Below are 22367 nucleotides of genomic sequence, written 5' to 3'. Positions count from 1 at the left end.
GCGGTTTACGTGTATCATCAGTGTACTGATATAAAGGTTGTATTGGCTGCTGCTTCTTCTTCCTCTCTCTCTCTCTCTCTCTCTCTCTCTCTCTCTCTCTCTTTTTTTTTTTTTAAGTGAGAAAGCCAAAAGCCAGCATCCATGATAGCTGTAGCAGCACCAGCCATGGGCGGTTTTCTTTGCCACAGGTTCCCAAGTCGGGCAAGGGTTTCTTTACACCAGATGCCGAGCCTGATGATACACCTATACCGTATTTACTCGAATCTAAGCCGCACTTTTTTCCCGGTTTTTGTAATCCAAAAAACCACCTGCGTCTTAGAATCGAGTGCAAAGTAGGCAGAAGTTCTGAAAAATGTTGGTAGGTGCCGCCACAACTAACTTCTGCCGTCGAATATTTGTAGCGCTACACAGGCATGCTTTGCAGGCACAGTGATAAATACTGGCGCCAAAACCTCTGCGCCAGTAAATAAATTTTTAAAAATAAGGTGGAAGACGAGCTTTTTTGTCCGCTCCAAGTTTCGGCCACTGCATTTTCATACATTATCCAACAAAATAAATACAAATTCCGTATTGTTCATCTTTGAATGTAGCAGCATTTCACTGTACTATGAAAATCTGACTGGCAAGACTGTTTGGGATGTTTGTCAATATGGCCAACTCTACATTCTGAATTTTTTTCCTACCTGTGAGAAGAGATGGTTACTAATAGGAACTTTTATGAATTGTGAATCACATGCAGTATTCTCTTCACCATAAGAATAATACGAATATAAACATTTTGCCACGTATTCTTTCGCGTTTGCTGCTATCTCATTTAAATCCTGTCTGCCTCATAAATTACGAAACTAGAGTGAGACAACAGCAAACGCGGAAGAATATACATATCATGTCATCTTTATATTCGTTTTATTGTTAAGCCTAATAGTGATACAGTCAGAAAAGAAGCACGGCAATTGACTAGATTTTTAAATCTAAGATGACTCTAATTTCAGTGCAGAATGTAATGTACTAAAGCGTCTGCAAAGATTTTCAAACAGAGAAAAATTTTCGCTAAACTCTTGTTCAGAACATCTTCTGTCATACGCAGTCTGTTATTTGGTTCTTGTTTATCATTATCAAAGAAAGCAGCAGTGTAAGTAACAACAAATAGCAGTCTCTTGCCATTGTTTCGCTAATCAAACGATTCCTCTCTTTTGTTTTTTAATTGTAAGCGGCGGTAGTGTGCACAAAAGCAAGCCACGCCGCGAGCGGCGGCAGGCCGTAAACGCTTATTATCAGTGTGTGACAAACAGTGCATGACACAGTACAGTAATGCATTTTCAGCACCTACAGTACAGTAGTGCATTTTCAGCACCTATAACAAAGAGAACGGCACTTATCAGATCAAAGAAAAATAAGTAATCAATTCAAACCAGACAAAGCACGTGAAAAGGAAGGGTACCTGTATAAATACGGACGGAGCGCCTGACGCATAGCAATGGCTACCTGGTAAAGCTTGACTGCTAAGCTTACGACTCGAACCAAACTACTGTAGCTGTATAGTCATTCATTCGACCTAAATTGTCTCTCATATTACAATGGACTAACTTTGTTTCGATTTGGAGGTGCGGCCTAAAACTTTTCTCTCCCCTTGAATTTAGAGTCTCAAATTTCAGGTGCGGCTTAGATTCGGGAAATATTTTTTTCCTTTATTTCGAGTCTCATTTTTCAGGTGCGGCTTGGATTTGAGTAAATACGGTAAGTTTGAGGCCAAAGCTAGAATGGGTCTCTTTCAGAATCCTAAATTTATGTTTAGCTTAAAATACTTGAAGTTTGTACAGGTTTCATTAATTTGCTGTTGAATATCACGAGGAAAACCATACTGATGGCCAGACAATGTCAATGATGTTGCTGAAGTAACTGCAGTAATGTGCTGTTCTGGAATCTTGCACTCATCACTCCTTGTGGCCAAGTAAACTGGCTGGGCCATATGAAGCTCATTAAAGCACCAGGCTTCTCAGTCAAAGTCTCTCAGATATATTCCAGTCCAACACTCTTTCATAAATGTATGCAGTATACCGTTCTGACTGGAGGTATAGTGTTAATATATCTCCATCACTACTGTTTCAAATTTTGGACAGAAACCTCTGCTGAATTGTTTCATCAGTTGGCAAAAAATGATGGGTTTTCCCTAGTTTCTGCTTGAGCATAGACATTTCCACACCTCTCTCCATGTAACACTTCACTTCGTTTGATTTCTTCTTTGCAAATGAAAGCAAATTTAATGGCTTTTTGCTAATGGATGAAGCAATAATTCAGGTCAGCAGAGTTGTACTCAAAATTAATGATAGTAGTGAAGAAGATATGCCAACACTGGACCTCCAACAAGAAGAACAAGAAGAATATACTGCATATATTCATGAAAAGGGTGGTTGATTGGAAATATCTGTGAGACTTCTGCTGAGCAGAAGGATGGCATAATAAGCTTCATATGGCCCAGAAAATTCATTTTACTGGCCATAAAGGAATGGCAGGTGCAGGTTCCAGAACAGCACATTGCTGCAGTTATCCCATTGTCTGGCTGGCGGTACAGTTTTCCTCGTAATATTCAACAGCAAATTTAGGAAACATATAAAAAAATCAAGTAGTTTGAAGCAAACATAAGATTAAGATCCTAAGAGAGACCTCTTCTAGCTTTGGCCTCTGAAACTTAAATGTATCATCAGGCTTGGGAACCTGTGGTAAAGAAACCCACACATAGCTGCTATGCACAACTATCAGGCATGATCCCTGTGGCAATGGGGAAACTGGTTTTCTCACTTTAAAAGAAACCAGTAGTGTTTAAACCACCATGGACCATAGCAACATGTTTATACAATTTTTCATCAGTATACCAATATTCCACATAAATTGCATGTGATGCAAACACAAAATATGTTATACTTTAAAGTGAAATTAAACTAGCACATCAGTAGCACTGCACATAAAAAACGTACAGAAATACTCTCCAAAAAATGTCAGCCACATTGCTATGAACTTGACCAAAATTTACACAGTGTGACAGTTGTGTTTAACTTGAAGGTAGTTTATACATGTTTTGCAGTTTTTATGCAATAATTTTACTACCATGTTCTCCAGTGCCTTGGAAGTGCACAGTTAAATTTTGAAATCTATACCATGTTTAATTTTGTAGTTATAGCATAAGAACAGGCTGAAATAAGTCACAATGAAACATGACACAAGAAAAGGCACCCTTTTCTTGAGTTCAGACTATATCTCATTCTTGTCACCTGGACTTTTTATATTACATTCCCCATAGAGTACTAAACAATTGTAGAACATAATAAAAAGTCAGATTTGAGTACCAGTGGAATAAGGGCGCATTGGCAATACCCCTCCACCTCGTTGTAGTTTTTCAAGGCTTGATATGTTCACATCGCAAAACAAAACTAGTGTTTTAGGTGGGTTGTAGTGAAAATGGTTTAAAAGAGTTTGCAGAAGAACTTAATCTTTTTTGTAAAATGTTCTAAATATACTGATTTTTGGAGGGGTGGCAGAAATTGTCAACTTGTAAACTGTTGGAAAGCAACAGCAGAATGAAATTTTATATTGTATTACTTCAAATTATTCAAATTATCCAAATGAAGATTGCTGAAGAAGTCTCTTTTTTATCATTTCACACAAGATAGTGCAAAAAGTTGTAAAAGGTGACCAAGTTTGATTTCTTTCAAGAAAATATTGCCAGAGATACACATCAAAAGTTCCTGAAAACTCAAGGGTGTGTGTTGAAAGCTGCACTACTGGACAAAACAAATTACTATTGTACATATCTGCAAGTATTACATTAGCAAAACTGAAACTGTGTATGCTCATTGTGAAGATGTGTGAATGTTCTCACAAAATTCCATCAAAACCTGTGATAGTCATGCAAGGAATTTCACTATTGTGCACATGCCTACTCACAATAGTAAAGTTTTCAATCATGTGTGTTATCATTTAAGGCACGTAATGTGAGCACCAGTTCTGACACACAAAATATCCAAACACATCTGTCACACTATACTATTTTCAGCATTTGAGAGGTGACACCTACAACAGTTGGAAAATCTTGGTGGCTGGAGACCACCAGTACCAAAATTCTTCATACGAAGACTCCTGGTCATGTGTTGAAAATTGTGTGCGATATTCTGTTCGTAGGGCTTGTCTCACTGGTTTGGATCTTGATCGAGTGAACACTTGTCTGGATGCTTTCGAAAATCTCTGCAGAAGTTGTAGGTCGCCTGCTGCAGTTCTTCTTTTCAGCTGTAACTATATTTTAAAACAATTGTATCTATTTCTCATAACTGGTTCTCAACCTTCATTGAACTGTGACTGGAGATATCGTCTACCAGCCACGTAAGATATTGTGTTTTTTCCTTCGCTTAGTCGCTAACGGTACTCCCAATTTTCGGTTCAGGAACTGAAAGTTACTGTCGTGAAAACTTAACGAGGTTGTCGAAACACTAGAAACTGGACGTAAAGTAAGGGAAAGGCAGGCACGCACCTATAGTGGACCAATGCATGGAGCACACTTTTAACAGTAAACAGCATTCACACTAGCTTTCAAGTTCTCTTTTTCTAGCAAAAGTACACACATTCATGTGCACAACCATACACACAATGAAATGGACAATCCTGTGGCCACGACAATACAGATTACATATAGCACACCGCCCTTCCCCAACCAGATCATGGACAGCATTCATCAAGCACTCCCCCCACCCCATCCCCCCACACGGGATCTCTCCCCCCCCCCTCTCTCTCCTCCCCCTCTTCCCCTCCCCCTCCTCCCTCTCCCATATCCCCTCCACCTTCTCCTTTTACACCCTCTTCCACTTTTTGCACTACGCTCAGTACTTCCTTCATCTCGTGGTTTGGCCACATATTCATCTGTCCAAAGACTTGCCTCTTTCCTGCTCCCCCCTCTGCTCCATTCCGTACCTCCTACCCCCAGTTATCAGCTTAGGCAACTAGTCTCAATAATTACTAACAGTTTCACCACAGCCACAGGAGTGTGCAAGCTTGGTATTTAGTTTATGCATTGTGAATTGATATATATGTTAATGTAAAAATATGATCAGAGTAAAATTTTACTGACTAGAGGGAGTGGTGCTGTAGGTATAACCTTTTTTTACATTTGTGATAGATTTTATAGTGTTAATTTGTTGTACTGTTTTATCCACTTCCTATATGTTCTTTTTTGGCTTTGCTAGTGTTTGCAGGTGTAACATGAAGAGTCTCTTTATGAAGTGCTTGTTAATAACTAAATTAAGTTTCATATTCGGCTTAATAGTTGCATGTTTCTTTACTAACAGTAAATTTTCCAAGATGTACACACAGGACAATAATAGTGTGTTTAATACACACATCAAAATAAGTTTTGCATTACTCCAGTTCCCAGAACTCCTGAAGATGGACGTTAACTGTGTATATTGTATCAAAGACACAGTCCCTTTGACTGTTCAGAGATGTCACTAAACCTGCCCAAAGATGTAAACAACCATGCATGAGCAGCGCCTATTAGACGGAGAGGGTCTGACAGCCGACAGTCATTCCACTGGGAAGGATGTACACAGCTCACGTTGTCTGTAGGTCAATACTGCGGTTCAATCGCATCCGCGTTGTTACTTTGTGCCAGAAAGGGCTCTTTAACACGGTAAGTGTCCAGGTGTGTCGGAGTGAACCAAAGCGATGTTGTTCGTACATGGAGGAGATACAGAGAGACAGGAACTGTTGATGACATGCCTAACTCAGGCCGCCCAAGGGCTACTACTGCAGTGGATGACCCTTACGTAAGGATTATGGCCCAGAGGAATTCTGACAGAAACGCTACCATGTTGAATAATGCTTTTCGTGCAGCCACAGGACGTCGTGTTAAGACTCAAACTGTGCGCAATAGGCTGCATGATACGCAACTTCACTCCCGACGCCCATGGCGAGGTCCATCTTTGCAACCACGACACCGTGCATCGCAGTACAGATGATCCCAACAGCATGCCGAATGGACCGCTCAGGATTGGCATCGTGTTCTCTTCACCGATTGAGTGTCCGCATATGCTTTCAAGCAGACAGTCGTCAGAGACGTGTTTGGAGGCCAAGCTGGTCAGGCTAAACACCTTAGACACACTATCCAGCGGTTGCAGCAAGGTGAAGGTTCCCTGCTGTTTTGGGGTGGCAGTATGTGGAGCCGACATACGCCGCTGGTGGTCATGGAGGTGCCATAACGGCCGTGCGATACATAAATGCCATCATCTGACCAATAGTGACCATATTGGCAGCATATTGCCAAAGGATTAGTCTTCACAGATGACAGTTTGCACTCCCATCGTACACATCTTGTGAGATGACTTCCTTCAGGATAACGACATTGCTCGACTAGAGTGGCCAGCACGTTCTCCAGACGGAACGTATCGGACATGCCTGGGATAGATTGAAAAGGGCTGTTTATGGATGACTTGAAACCACCAACCACTCTGAGGAAATCTATGCCGAATCGCCGTTGAGGAGTGGGCAGTCTGACCAACAGTGCCTTTATGAACTTCTGGATAATATGCCACAATGAATACAGGCATGCATCAATGCAAGAGGACGTGCTACTGGTATTACAGGTATCAGTGTGTACAGCAGCCTGGACCACCACCGCTGAAGGTCTCGCTGTATGGTGGTACAATATACAATGTGTGGTATTCATGAACAATAAAAAGGGCGAAAATGATGTTTATGTTGATCTCTATTCCAATTTTCTGTACAGGTACCAGAACTCTTGGAACAAGGTGATGCAAAACTTTTTTGATGTGTGTATCTTAAACAAATGCCCGTTTGAATGTCTAATGCTCTTCCAGTAATGATTCTGACAGCTCTCCTTTAGAACTCAGAAAGTACTGTGTGCTTAAGGAGAGTCAACCCAAAAAATGATTATATATTTTATCTGTGAATTATAATATGTGTAATATGCCCTGACAATTGCCTGCTAATTTATGCAGTTGACTTTTCAGGCTCCTTAGGCCATAACAAATGATCTTAAGCTTTCCTGGTGAATGTTTGTACTGTTCTCAGGTGTCCAGCCGGATTCAGTCATCTTTGTAACACAATAATTGGCAGCATACCTTGCCGTCATCTTTAGGTGATAACTGTAGAATGAGCATCCTCGCTACACCTTGCCTCGTTTATACTGTGATTGCTCCTCATACCTTCCCCCACTACTTGGGCCCATGACATGTCTCCTGGAATGGTGGGGGCAACACATTGCCTAAGGCTGATCACGAATTCTGGTCCCTCAGTGCTTGTGTAGCCCCCATTGAGAACAGAAGTGGCTCTCAGTAAACGTTGTGTTTTAGTTGGCTGAGTGCAGGGTCACAAGCTTGCTTGGGGTGTAGCCACTGTGTGATCAGCCTGTAATCCACATGTATTTCCATAGATTCCTTCAAAACACAGTCCCAAAATGACAATGTCTCTCTTCACACTTTTGTTTCTTCATACTATTTTGAGTCCCCTGACACTCTGTAATGTTTTGCAACCGCAGATTTTGTTTGTTTGCTAAAGTTCAGTGTGACTTAAAACCTTTCTTAGATTGTGCACAGTCTGTCTGATGTGTGTCTTTTACTGCATTTACATGGAATGCTGTAAAACCTGGTTTATTGAGCCCCAAGTTGTCTTTCATCATACCTAATAGGTAAATGTTAAGACAGACTTTGTCATTTTGGGATTGTGTTCTGAAGAGCCTATCGAAATAAAAGTGGCCAATGGGGTGATCAAAAGGCACAGTGGCTACATCCTAAGCAAAGCTTGGGACGTAGCACTCAGCCAATTAAAATCACTCTGTTGGCCGAGAGCTGCTTCCACCCCCAACGGGGGTACAGAAGCACTGAGAGTCGGGGGGTCGTGCCCACCCTTCAGTAATGCCATTCCCCACCCCTCTACCTGACATGTTGTGTGACCAGGAAGTGGGCATGGAGGTGGGGAACTATCACAGTATGAGAGAGAGATAGGTTGTAGCAAAGATGCTCTTTCTTCTGGTATCACCTGAAGATGACGACAAGGTATGCTGTCCAAATATTTTGTTACGAAGATGACTGTGCCTGCTGGACACCGGAGAACATTTCAAATATTATAGGTTTGTTGTCATTAACAGTGATCAAACATGCTTAGACATACCACAAAATAAAGAATATCATACAGCGTAATCATTGCTAATGAAAGCTGGAGATTTAAATTGGTATTTTGTTTTGTGCTAGCTGTTGTGGAATTTATCATTGGTGTGATGCATGGTTATATTTTCCCATGAAATCAAACCATCAAATTTTTCACACTTACTACAATTTGCTGTGTGGTCTCATAAATTTTCTTTTGAAATGCAGTATTTCATCATTGTCTGCAGATATCATCATCAAGCAGATTGTAGCTTGTAAAAGTCTGATGCACACCCTATTTAGCTGCCAGCTGAAGTAAAATTTCATTCCTGCATGCTCCCATGCAGAAATGTGATGCGGGCAGATACCATTTAATTTCACACACAACTCCTTACAATTAAAATTGTGTGTGTGTGTGTGTGTGTGTGTTGTGTGTGTGTGTGTGTGTGTGTGTTTGTGTGTGTTTAGTAATCTACATGGCCTCTGTACAGCCTTCATAGTACCCGCTTAGGGCTGCCAGTGCTAGAGTCTTATCAAATCAAATCTAATTATGTCATGGCTGCAAAGCATGATCTGCAACAGCTGGTCTTTCTTTTTATCCTCTTCTACAGTAGCCCTTGTCTTCTACTTGTTTGTCAACTGTTCTTGTATTAGTACACACATTCATATCTCCACAACTACACTGTATCCTCTAAATTCTTGTTTACAAACACCTTGGCCGACCTTAGGTGTTCTTGCAGCTTCTGGATCTGTTAGTAGACAGAATATTGCTGTAATCAACAAACCCACGTTGAGATACCTAATACCTGAAGTTGGTGAAAGGAGGCTCACAAATCGTTGGAAAAGTCAGGAACTTACAGGATACTGTGTAGTTGTGAAAATGTGTTAGTGGATACTACTTACAAAAGGTTGAAAAATGACTAGAAGAACTCAAAATCAACTGTTAGAAGGGTAGAAAAAGACAGATCAGCTGTTGCTGAACATGCTTTGAAGCCAGGGGACCACAGGATTGGTTTGATAGGACTCTGGTATTGACAGCCACAAGCAGCCTACTATGGCTTGCTGTACAAACAGGCTATAGAGGTTACTCAGCAGCCAAATAATTTTAATCAGGAGGGGGAGGATGTGAAACTGATTAGTGTCTGGATTCTGTTGCTTAATATGATGTGTACTAGTCTACCATCAGATGATGTTAGCAATAACAGGGGACAGCAACTGATAAAAACCAATTGTGTGCATGTTTCCAAACATGTCGTGTCACATCTCTGCAGGAATAGAATTTTTCTTCTGTCTGTAGCGAGCTGGGGTGTACAAAGCTACAACCCCACTTGAAGATGTTCTCAGCAGGTTTCCAACAAGGAAATTCTTCCAACTCGGCATAATAGCCCGAAATATTTTAATAAGTTTGACATACCTGGCTGTGAAAGCTTACATTTGCAATCTTCTAATTTTTTTTATATATTTTTTTCCTTGTTCCTCCATTGACAAGAAGAAAAATTGTCCTAGCCTTACAAGAGGAACATCCTTACTCAATTTACTCCAGAATTTTCATGTGCCCAATAGGAGAATAATACTAAGTAATTATTCCAGAGTCGGAAGATCATTTACAAAAGTCGGTACATAAACTATACTTAATAGTATATAAATTAATGTCCAAATGAACCACCACAGGTCACACATTATTTGATTATTTAACTACTTTTTATCATTGTGAATGAGTCTCTTAAACATTTGTTGCCATCGTGACAACATATATGTGGTGAACACAAATAGTAGTGCTGAGAGGTGCTTCGAACCTCCAACATATTAGCTCTAGGGCAATGAAAATCTGAGAGTGCCATCTTCTGATGACCAGAATCAGCCAAATGAATCAAATGATATGTGAGCTGTGATAGTGACTGTTCTTTGCAGGTGATGCTTGCATTTGCTAAAAGCACATAATTTTGAAATATCTGTACGCATATCTCAGACACAAGCTCTCATCAAGAAACAGTTTACAAGAGCAAAAATCTTAATTAGAGACAAATCAGTAGTGTAGAAAAGGTAAATTTACATAAAAAATAGAAAACAAAGGCTAAAGTATTCTGTCTAATTAGAAAGAATATTTCATTTGGAGTACAAATTTCTGGTTGTGAAGATCTACATGATGAAAACACCTGCAAGTGGTCAAACTGTGAGACGTATAAACCAGGATTTAAGCAGCTAAGTGACACACAGCAGTGCTGGGACGGTCGAGGAACCCATTATTGTGCATGCAGACAATAAAATTTGTATATCTGCTTTAGAAGTATGCAGGGCAAAAATCATTTGATAATATCAATGTTTTGATTTTATAGAAAATGAGACCTGTCCTTGGGGAAAAAAACTGTTATTTCCCAAAAGTGAACTGAAAGTAAGTGATAATGAAGTGCAGTGTGTTTATTAAGGTGGTCTGTATTTTTACGAATTTGTTGTTTCTTCACACACATTCCTCACACCCCCCCCCCCCCCTGCCCCCCAACCCCACCCCTTTTTAAAGAATTTTCAGTCATATTTTATTGAAATTGAAGACAAGGAATCTGTGCCACAGTGGCAGACAAATTGCGTCATGTCAATATGTGTTGTTTATTACTGCTTCTGCGCGTGCATGACTGCTCTCACATTTCAGAATGAAACTTTCTGCAGCGGGGTGTGGACTCGTATGAAACATCCTGGTAGATTGAATCTGTGTCCCGAAGCGAAATGCGAACTCTGGGTATTTGCTTTTCGCATGCAAATGCTGTACCAACTCGGTTACCCAGGCATGACTCATGAGCTGGTCTCTCAGCTTTTCCTTCTCCAGAGTCTCGTCTTCTACTTTCTAAATGTTACAGAAGTTCTCCTGCGGAACTTGCGGCACTAGCGCTCCTGGGAGAAAGGATATTGTGGAGACATGGCTTAGCCACAGCCTAGGGGTTCTTTCTGGAATGACATTTTATTCTGTAACGGAGTGATGAGTTCATTTCAGACATGAGTTTGAACTTGTTGAAGTTAAGCATAGGTTCAGATTTCCTGAATAATGTTCATTTTTCTTAGGAATTAGACACTTCCTATCTTAGTGTCAAAGGGCTATGAAAAATATTAAGGTGATAGGGTGTGGCTAAAACATATCTCCGCAGTATCTTTTCTTCCAGGAGTGCTTGTCCTGCAAGTTCCACAGGAAAACTACTGTGAAGTTTGGAAGGTAGGTGATGAGGTACTGGTGGAAGTGAAGCTGTGAGGTCAAGTCACGAGTTGTGCTTGTGTAACTTAAGTCAGTAGAGCATTTCCCCACAAAAGCAAAGGTCCCGAGTTCAAGTTCTCGTTCTAGAACACAGTTTTATTCTGCCAGGAAGTTTCGTATTAGTGCACACTCCATTGCAATGTGAAAATTTCCTTCTGGAGTATGATAGCAGTCGCAAACATGCATAACCAGTAAAAAACAACACGCAGTGACGTGCAACCTTTCGGATACGACGACACAGATTCCTCATCTTCAGTCTCAACAAAATAGGTCTTAAAATTCTTCTTAAAATAAAAGGGAAAGAACTTTTTGGGGGGGGGGGGGGGTGAAGAAACACAAGAATGGAAAAAAAATAACCTAATGCTTATAACGTAAATTTGTGTATAAGTTGTCAGCTAGTATTCGATACAGTAGGCTTTCAGCTGTGGCATATAGCTTGTTTTGTAAGCACAGTAAATATATTTTTAATGAAAACATATTTATTTGGAGATCTGTATTTTTTGGTTATCTGTGCAATCTTGGGTCCACAGTAAGCCATTGGTGAGCCCAGAAGGAGGTGATGGGTTCAGCGCAGAGAGATAGAGCATAGTTTGCAGTTACTAGTGCGCACTCTGTCTGTCAGATTTTTTGTGCTCCAGGGTTACCTATCCAGGTAACTGGCACTGCCAGAGTGACTGTGTGACTGTTCCTACTTCTGCCTCTCCCTAATACGAGGGTTGACTGAAAAGTAATGCCTCCGGTTTCGTAACTCTTCAACAGTTCGCAGCATTGGTATGCGGCAGGTACTGGCTTGATCCTTAACCTCTTCTCTACAGCTCAGTTGACCAGAATCCTTAGCATTGAACAGTTGTGTTGTTACAGTGTAAAGTATAGAACCCTGCATAGACAGTCAGTCAATGTGATTTAAGCAACATGCAGTCATTGAATTCTTGACAGCAGAAGGTGTCACCTCAAAGGAGATTCATCAGAGGATGAAAGTAGTTTATGGTGATTGTGTTGATGTGAGTACTGTGCGTCATTGGGCGAGTAAGTTTAAAGATGTTGATCTGAGCTGCGCGACAAACAAAGAGTTGGAAGTCCTGTGACAGCAACCACAAAGTTTCACAAGCAAATGTTGACAGATTGATTCAGGATGACCGTCGTATCAGTCAAAAAGAAATTGCAAGCACAAGCGACATTTCACAAGAACATGGGTGTCACATTATTGCTTTGCTTGGCTATCGGGAGAACTGTGCACGATGGGTACCACAGATGCTGACTCCTGAAATGAAAGCGCACACGTCCATACAGTCCAGAGTTAGCACCATCTGACTTCCATCTGTTCCCGATAATGAAAGACGATCTGCAGGGACATCATTATGCTTTTGATGAAGACGTTGAGAAAACTGAGAGACAGTGGCTGCGGAAACAGTGTCTACTTCTTCCGTGACGGTTTCAGAAAACTTGTTCATCGTTGGCAGAAATATATCCAATTTGCTAGTGATAATGTCGAAAAGTCAATATTGGTAATTAAAGATCACATTCTAAGGATTATTTCTGCATTAGATTTATTAAAATATTCATATTCCCATCCAAACCCAATTAACGAAGGTAGAGGCATTACTTTTCATTCAACCCTCGTAGAATTTATATGCCTGGAAAAGTATCACTGTACCTTCTTAATGTGATGCTTCTTGTGTTTGCTTTTATGCCACTCATATGAACACTGCATTAGCTGTGTAGCACATCTTTACCTAAACTGACATGAAAATCAACACAGAATGTTTTATTTGTACCTAGAAATGCATGCTACAGGCAGAATGATGCTGTTAGCAAAATTGTCACTGTGCATTATCCCATCACACACCTTCTTTTAAGCCACCAATACTGATCAGACTTGTTTGTCATATTCACTCTTTTCTACCCACATTTTTGTCAATCAAACATGCAGACATACCGTATTTACTCGAATCTAAGCCGCACTTTTTTTCCGGTTTTTGTAATCCAAAAAACCGCCTGCGGCTTAGAATCGAGTGCAAAGCAAGCGGAAGTTCTGAAAAATGTTGGTAGGTGCCGCCACAACTAACTTCTGCCGTCGAATATATGTAGCGCTACAAGGGCATGCTTTGTAGCCACAGAGATAAATACTGGCGCCAAAATCTCTGCGTCATTAAAAAAAAAAAAAAAAAAAAAAGAAGGTGGAAGACGAGCTTTTTTCTCCGCCCCGAGTTTCGACCACTGCATTTTCGTACATTATCCAACGAAGTAAATACAAATTCCGTATTGTTCATCTTCGAATGTAGCAAAATTTCAATGTACTACGAAAATCCGACTGGCAAGACTGTTTGGGATGTTTGTCAATATGGCCAACTTTACGTGTTGAATTTTTTACTACCTGTGAGAAGAGGTGGTTGCTAATAGGAACCTGACGAAATGTGAATCACATGCAGTATTCTCTTCACCATAAGAATAATATGAATGTAAACATTATGCCACGTATTCTTTCGTGTTTGCTGCTATTTCATTTAAATCCTATCTGCCTAATAAACTACGAAACTAGAGTGAGACAACAGCAAACGCGGAAGAATATACGTATCGTGTCATATTTACATTCGTATTTTTCTTATGCCTAATAGTGATACAGTCAGAAATTAAGCACGGCAACTAATTAGATTTTTAAATCTAAGATGACTAAATCCTGTGCAGAATTTGACGTACTAGAGAAGCGGCCGCAAAGATTTTCAAACGGAGAAAAATTTTCGCCTAACTCTCGTTCAGAACATATTCTATCATATGCAGTCTATTATTTGTTTCTTGTTGATCATTATCAAAGAAAGCAGTGTAAGTAACAACAAATAGCAGTCTCTTGCCATTGTTTCGCTAGTGAGACGATTCCTCTCTTTTCTTTTTTTTTTAATTGTAAGTGGCGGTAGCGCGCACAAAAGCAAGCCATGCCGCGCGCGGCGACAGGCCGTAAACACGCACTATCAGAATGAGACAAACAATGCATGATAATGCATTTTCAGCTCAGAGTGACATTAACACCTATAACAAAGAAAACGGCACTTATCAGATCAAAGCAAAATAAGCAATCAATTCAAACCAGACGAAGCACGTGAAAAGGAAGGGTACCCGTATAAATACGGACGGAGCGCCTGACGTATAGCAATGGCTACCTGGTAAAACTTAACTGTTAAGCTTACGACTCGAACCAAACTCCTGTAGCTGTATCGTCATTCATTCGACCTAAATTGTGTCTCGTATTACAATGGACCAACTTTGTTTCGATTTGGAGGTGCGGCCTAAAACTTTTCTCTCCCCTTGAATTTCGAGTCTCAAATTTCAGGTGCGGCTTAGATTCGGGAAAATTTTTTTACTCGATTTCGAGTCTCATTTTTCGGGTGCGGCTTAGATTCGAGTGCGTCTTAGATTCGAGTAAATACGGTACAAAGATTGTCAAATTTAACCTCGCTTCCGAAATGTGTATGTCACACTTTATTATACCACACAGTATTTTGACCCTGGGGGAATTGGCTACCAGTGCAGAAAAATCATTTCTTGCATTAACTTTAATACACTGTATAAGGAAGAAGGGGGAAAAAATGACATGTTGGTCCAGGGAATGGTTGAAGTAAATATACCTACTTAAGTTTGCTGTTCTTCTTGTAAACTATCTAACAAACAGTCTCAGTTGGGGTACACGTGCCTCTCTGTGGTATCTTGTCATTTTTGCCTAGTTAATCCTATGAACAAGAATCACTCTCCCCTGTTTTTGCTGTCCCTCCGTGACTTTTAAGTACAATACCCATTATATATTTAATTTAAATAATTTAAAGAGTAAAAGTAAAACTTGACAAATAGTACAGGAGTAATGGTCAGTGTTCAGAGATATTACAGGAATGGTCATCTGAAGCTAGAAGCCCAGTAAGCATAGGCTGTAAATTGCATACCTTAGGAGCTATGAGCTCTTGTTCATATTTACTATGGTGAAATACATCTCTTCTATTGAACAAGTGCTCTTAAATCTTTTCAGACCCTCTGGCTGCAATTGTGTACATTAACTTTTACTGTGTCTTACCTACAACAGAAGTATGTTTCCCAGTGGAAACCAGAGGTACACATTTATTTTCATCATGTCATACACAAGTGCTGCCAACTGTTGGACATTATTATGAGAATATCACCAAGTCAGTGTAGCAGTGTGCAGCAGCTCGTGACCACCAGAATACACAGACGTGTTGGTTCACTGTATTCCACTGTGTAATTGTGTATTATTGTTGTTGTTATTTTGCACTGTAATTATTGAATTATCATATATTACTTTAGAGAATTTATAGTAATTACTTACTTTTGCCTCTAAAATGAAGCCAAGTGTACAAAACGGGTACATATTTTTGTACAAATCCTGCATCTAAAATCATTTTAAAAAAATCACCTAAGAGCATTACTACGTAAAGAAAAATTTTCCATCTTTCGGAAAGAATTCTGGTGAGAAAGGGTTGAACTACAAAAGACTTACTTTGCTTTGAATGATTATTCCTTTCATATCCCTAAATGTTGACCAGTCCTCCTCAGACGACCTGTAGGTGAACACTGACACACAGATGAAGAAAAACAAATGACCATTGGCAACCACAAGATTGATTGCTGCTTACTGCTGTTGTGTACATGTGAAGCAGTAAGGGATGTATATAAGAGGGGCAGAATCGATGGGGAAATATTTCAATGACGATATGGGCCTTAAATGGGGGAATCCAGTGATATAATGAAACTCCTGGTTAGAATGTCAACAATATAGGAAAAAGAATAGCTTGCTACTCACCGTAAATATGTGCTGTTGCATTGCAGACATGCACAATGAAGAGATTGTCACACACACACACACACACACACATACATACATATCATATACATAATTGCTACCACCAGCACTGCTTTTTTGTTTGTTTGTGTGTGTGTGTGTGTGTGTGTGTGTGTGTGTGTGTGTGTGTGTTTTCTTTGCTGAAGAAGACTTTGGCCAAAAGCTATAATTTGTAACAGTCTTTACGTTGTGTCTGTCCCCAACTTTAAGGGCCATCCTTAGAGTGAGTAGCGATCTATACTTTTCCTAATACAGGGTGTACATAAAGCCTGGGAACACTTTCAATTATTTATTGCACAAAAAGCAAACATTGTACAGATATCATATATATGTCATTTTGAAGAGAAACACCGAAAGTGGTTTTTTTTGTGTGTGTGCACCACCCCAGCGTAGTTTGGCAATTTGCCGATAGTCGGCAGTAGTCGCAAGCATGGCCGTGCTACAGAAGGGGACAACTGTTTCATGAAATAGCTTCCCCAATCACCAGATCTCACTCATGTGACTTTTTTTCTGTGGGGACACATTAAAGATCTGGTGTATGTACCGCCTCTACCACGTGATGTAGCAGAGCTCCGGGAGAGAATATGGGAAGTGACAGCCACAGTCGATGATGCCACACTGGGACAGGTACAGCAAGAATTCAATTACTGTATTGACGTCTGCCAGGTCACCCGTGGTTTACATATTGAATGAATGGTGAGCATCTGTGGAAAGTTGTTGAAGAATGATATAAAACTGAGAGTGATTGAAGAAGGCAGATTTGTGAAGAGGAGATAAGGTGTCGTACGTCAACTCCTTGTCAGAGAGCTTGTAGATCTGAGATTTGCCCCTCTGTTAAGCAGGATATGTATCAATCTGTGGGAGAGTGGATGACAGTACAGTGCTAGTGTAGGTATGTGGTCTCGAAGGTAATGTCAGTTATGATTTCAGTTGGCACAGGATCATTGATATTCGACCATTGATGAATGTAATTGCGTAACCTGGTCGGTTTTATCAATTTTTTGGTAAACCGGGCAGATAGCTATGTTCAGGTATGTTGCCATCCTGGCAGTACCGTTGGTGAACTGTGCCACAGATGCAGGTCGGTGGGAGTAGTATTTATGTTATTGGGGGACATTCACCTAGTCCATGGGACCTGTGATAGTAACTGAAAGCACTATGATTGCCATGGACTACTTCAACATTATTGCATTTCTTCATGCTTGATGTCTTCTGCAACTCTTATGAATGAAAAAGAGAACATTCTCCAGAGAAGATTCTCAGAGCAGAACAGCAGCCTCTAAAAAATTTCTCAGTTTCGTATGAATAACAAATTTGAGGTATATTCTCTGATGAGGGAGTTCTTTCTCACTACTTCCCCTCCTCATTGAGAAGGTTCTCGATGTGTGTTGTGTCTGTCGCAGAACACAAATGTAATCTTAAATGTCATTCAACTCGCTCCAACAGATAAACTATTCAGTGTACAAATATAGAACTGGCATCAAGGTGTTCTGGAAGAGTTGGACTATGTTTCAATTTTACGTTTATGTGCAGCAACAAATTATTAAAATTATTCCAGACAGTTTGTGAAAATTCCAGACAGTTTATGAAAATGCAGTTTCTGACGATGATACGGAATTTTCGGCATGCGGGAATATTTTTTTTTTTTCTGTTGTTGGAAGTTAGGTGAACACTTTATGCAAACAAAGTCTTAAGAATACATCACATTTCACATACTCCAGACCAGAAATATTAGTTTTCTAACATCAGATAATTTTGATTAAATACGACAGGCAGTGGTCCACTCACGCATCAAGTACTTAAGTGGTCGCCTGCCCTGTTTCATTATGCTAAGTTTGTAATAAACCAGTTATTAGTTTTCCCGATCTGCTTGCTTATTTCTAACATAACAAAATATAATAATGATGCTGTGAGAAAACATGATGATGAACATCTGAAAACGTTAATGACACAGTTGTCGGGTGTATACCTAAGTCTTCTCCTGTACCAGCCTGGAAACATGGATCTGCATGTTTCCATTTCCACTTTGGTTAAAGCGTCACTCCTCTTCTTTCACAATTTTCAGGAAGTTAGTTAGTTCTCCAGCCGAATAGTGTTTCTGTTGTTAGACCTGTATAAAGTTCTACAGTTTCTGCCTTCAGTGTTTTTTTGCGATATGTATATCCTTTTTTCTCTGGGCAATGGAGGGTGAAGCTTTGACAATGCCAGCCACTCGTGCTGGCAAAACATCAGAAAAATCATTAGATGAACGTTGGCCGAAGAACCCGAGACAGAAGCCAATAGGCAGTTTGTCAAAGTTCTCTGTGTTGTTTATGTGCCTTTCAACAGCTCAACTTCTGTACGCCTTGGTAGGTTGTTACCTTCCGTACGCAGAATATTTACATTCCAACAGTACTTTCAATTTCCGTTAAACTGTAACTTCTTACATTATTCTTTTCCATCCCATTTGGCTGTCCGTCCTCATTTCCAGGCCCCAGCTCACACCACACTTCTGACAGTGCACTTATTGCTACAACAATGTTGACTGACTACGTGCAGCGACCAGCCCACTTATGCTGAAACATCGACATTCGTTGGTATATGAGAGGTGTTTAAATTGTCTTACACAAACTAGCCATACTTCCTTTGGGAAATACAGTAAAATGTTGATGTATTTCAGCCTTAAAATGTATAAATGATGACATTATGGGATGATCTGTTCAAATAGAAAGAGGAGTACTAGTAACACAGTAGTACAAATTTGGTAACTCTTGAATCAGGAATATATGATTGTTACTCAGAGTATAAAACTGATTGTGAAACCGAGCCTTCTCATTGCAAAAACTAGTAAAGAAATTACTGAACTACTGTTGTAGATAAGCTAGATTCCACTATTAACCAAGTCACAAGTGCACATTAAATAGCCCGAATGAAACAGCTTGTAAAATAGTAGTGCTGTTAGAAAGGTGCAAGTTGACAAAAAAAGGAAGAAAAGGACATCATAATGCATCAGAAAATTCTGCAAAAAGGCTTTTTATGGAAAGCACTGTGTTCGTTTAATAACTATTGTTGCTATTTCTTCTAAATTAGTAAGTTTTAAGCTCATCAGGAGTGACCAAAGAGTATCCTTTTAGGACATAATGACAAACATAAATATGTTTTTGTATGCATCTTACATTTGTGTGCATTAAAAAAAAAAAAAAACGCAGCCATTCACCCTGGTGGGCCCTCTTTACAGGTAATTGTTTGGGGAAAAAAAGACAGAATTTCACACAATAGTTTAGAGCTGTAAAAATGGTAACAGTACACAGAGCATGTCTTCATGTTGCGGTTAAGGTATGTATCAGATATGCAGAAGGTTGTGGGCGCAAATCCCGTTTTTAAATTTTTATTAGAATGTCTTTAATCATGGACCTTGTGTCTGGAAGAGAATGAGTGGAATCTTTGTCCATGTGACTTTAATTACTTTTATTTATCTGTCATAAATTTAAATGTTTGAAAATGTATGAACTGAAAAACAAAAGACAATATATTCTATTTATATGTCAAAAATGTGTTCTTCGTTGTATGGAGTATAGTTGTCGTACAACATAAAGGGATAAAATATTGCAGATGGAGATTTAAATTAATAAAGGGACCATTCATAAATTCAAGCAACATGAAAAAGAGAAATAGTGAATACAATACAAAAATCAAATGAATTTCTTAACATGGTGATTGAAATGACGTGACAAAGCATTAAACTACATTTCAATTAGTTACCTTAATAAAAATAATAGTGAGTCAAAAATAATTTGAAGCACGTAAGTAGTAATCTCTCTTTTCCTACATCATTAAATTGATCTTCTTCAGAGTAGCATCACAGCCACAAATCCATTAAATGGAGGTGTCACATTTTCACCTAGGCTGTATTTATTTAGACTACTGTTTTGTTGCACAACTAGTTTCCGTTTTCATTTAGATTGTATATGCATAAATTGTTAGTCTGTTCCTAGTTCTTTGGTTTGTGTTATATTTTATATGCTGTGTTCAAACAGTCAGTAATGGCTTAAAGAACAGAGACTAGTTGTGGAACAAAGAATTTGTATAAAGAAATACAGCCTAAATAGAAAAGTACCGCCTTCATGTCTGAGTCACATACTTAATCATGTTAACATTTTTTGTTGTATGTAAATTTACTACTTTACTGCATTGTGCCTGTTTGACGCAGTTAATGCCTGACACTGATATGATCCAAATGTGTTAAGGTTAGTAGAGATTACATTGAGAAAAATGTTTGCCTGTGCCTAACCTTTCCAACGTAACCTAACTTTTCCTCTCTACCCCCCCCCCCCCCCACACACACACAAAAAAAAAACCGTCTCCCTACACACCATCCCCTCATGCCTCTCTTGTGAGAAAGTCTGTGCTTCATGAATGTCCTTTTTATGCTGTTCCAGGGGAAAGGGAAGAAAGCGAAGAAGAGTCGAATGTACAAAGTGGACAGCCGCATCCTGGGTTTCAGCGTAACTGCCGCTCAAGACAGGCTCAACGTCGGGGAACGGGATTTCGGAGATGGAATGTGAGGGTGCAGGGAGAAAGGAACGATGTGAATTACAATCCTGGTGCCGCAGCTGTGTAACAGGTTGTGCGCTGGCGCGGCTTTCTGCCTACCGCCTATGCGTACAGTGTCACTCTGTTCACCGAGCTCCGACTGCAGACTTGCATCACCACGACGAGTGTGCTTTAGTGACCCGGTCTCCTGTTTTTGAGTCTCAGCTTTGTCTGTTGCCGGTGCTTTGCGCCCGAAATGCGAGTGGACTGTCGGCGGGAATGCGCGGAATGTGTCGCGGATGCCGCTTATCGTTTTCGGGTACGGGAGAACGAGTACCGCTATTTGCCGGAAGTCGGAGCTCTGGCGGCAGCTCACCTCCTTCGAAAGGTGCAGATGTGCCGGAGTGTCGGTCTTTAATTTATTAAATCCTGTCACGACTGACTGAAACAAAATAGAGTCACTGTGATTATTATTTTTGTTTCTTCCTCCTTCTTTCTTCTTCTCATTTTTATTAGACCTTGCTACTTTTCGATAATTTTATTTTTGAAAAATTTAAAAAGAAATGCGTGTGTCATTTCTCAGGCACTACTGGTGTTGTTACTCAGTTACAAAATTTGGACTGGCAACAGAACTTCATTTACCTTGGCATATTTCAGAGTGAAAACCCATAGTATTTCCCTGAGTGTTTCTTTAAAAAATAATTGTTGGATCCCTACTTTCCAATGAGTCTCCCAAACGAATTAAATTTTTTGAAGCAAATGTTTTACGTGCACAACAGTATTATTTGTGTTTTGAAAATGTTTTTGAGATTCGTGAAATGATATTTGAATATTTTCCAAAAGATTGTCAAAAGAGAGTAGGTTGCATTCGATAGTCTGTAATTCATTTTTCTTGGGCAGGTGTTGAAATGCAGTTTTGTGCCTTTTAAGTGTGTGATGGTTGAGAGATTTCCTGTTGAAGAGTGATTATGACTGTGTATAAAATTTGACACTTAAGTTGGTTTTGTTATCAGCCATTTTATCAGAGCAGACAAATATTAGGAAGAAAAAAAGAGAGAGAAATAAAAAGTAAACGTATTCTGAATTAATTTTTTTTTTTTCCTCTCAGGTATAAATGCTGCGAATATGTGGCACTGATCCTGTAATGTTACTCACTGCAAAAAAAAAAAATAAAAAAAAATCACATGATATTGACTTAACTGCCTGTGAATGTATTCTTTGCCAACATTATTCTTACTAGGCAAATATTTATAGAGAACATGTTGTTAATGCAAATAAATTGATATAATCGTTAATGAAAGAGAGATATGCCGCTTGTCTCTTACCTAACAAAATTGCCTGTTCCTACCTTACTTAGACATTGCTGTCATGAAATATGCAGTTGTATTCCTTATATCAGTGACAGGATTACAAATGATCTGTCATTGGGATCATTGCTTGAAATACCTTATTCTGTGCAATTTTCAGATTTGACAGAAATGAAACAATTATTTTATTTTTCTTTTTTCCGTTGAATTGATGCAGAATGATTGTCTAAAATTTTTGCAGTATGAGGCATCAATGTAACCTCATCTGATTGCCCTGTTCTGTGATTGTGATGCCATAAATATTTTCCTGGCACTGTGAA

General features: G+C 39.5%; 1 protein-coding gene across 7 annotated transcripts in view; it reads left to right on the top strand.

Annotated features, from left to right (window-relative positions):
- Window positions 1–22367, top strand: part of LOC126108973 (GRB10-interacting GYF protein 2) — a 187277-nt gene extending 164910 nt beyond the window's left edge. For all 7 annotated transcript variants that reach the window (XM_049914372.1, XM_049914373.1, XM_049914374.1 and 4 more), the window contains one exon: window positions 20647–22367. In XM_049914372.1, coding sequence (XP_049770329.1) covers window positions 20647–20772 — 126 coding nt within the window. In that variant the 3' untranslated portion in view covers window positions 20773–22367. The remainder of the gene's footprint in view (window positions 1–20646) is intronic.

This window comes from Schistocerca cancellata, chromosome 11, assembly GCF_023864275.1.
Source record: "Schistocerca cancellata isolate TAMUIC-IGC-003103 chromosome 11, iqSchCanc2.1, whole genome shotgun sequence".
Classification (NCBI taxonomy): Eukaryota; Metazoa; Arthropoda; class Insecta; order Orthoptera; family Acrididae; genus Schistocerca; species Schistocerca cancellata.
This window is presented reverse-complemented; position numbering and strand designations above follow the sequence as displayed.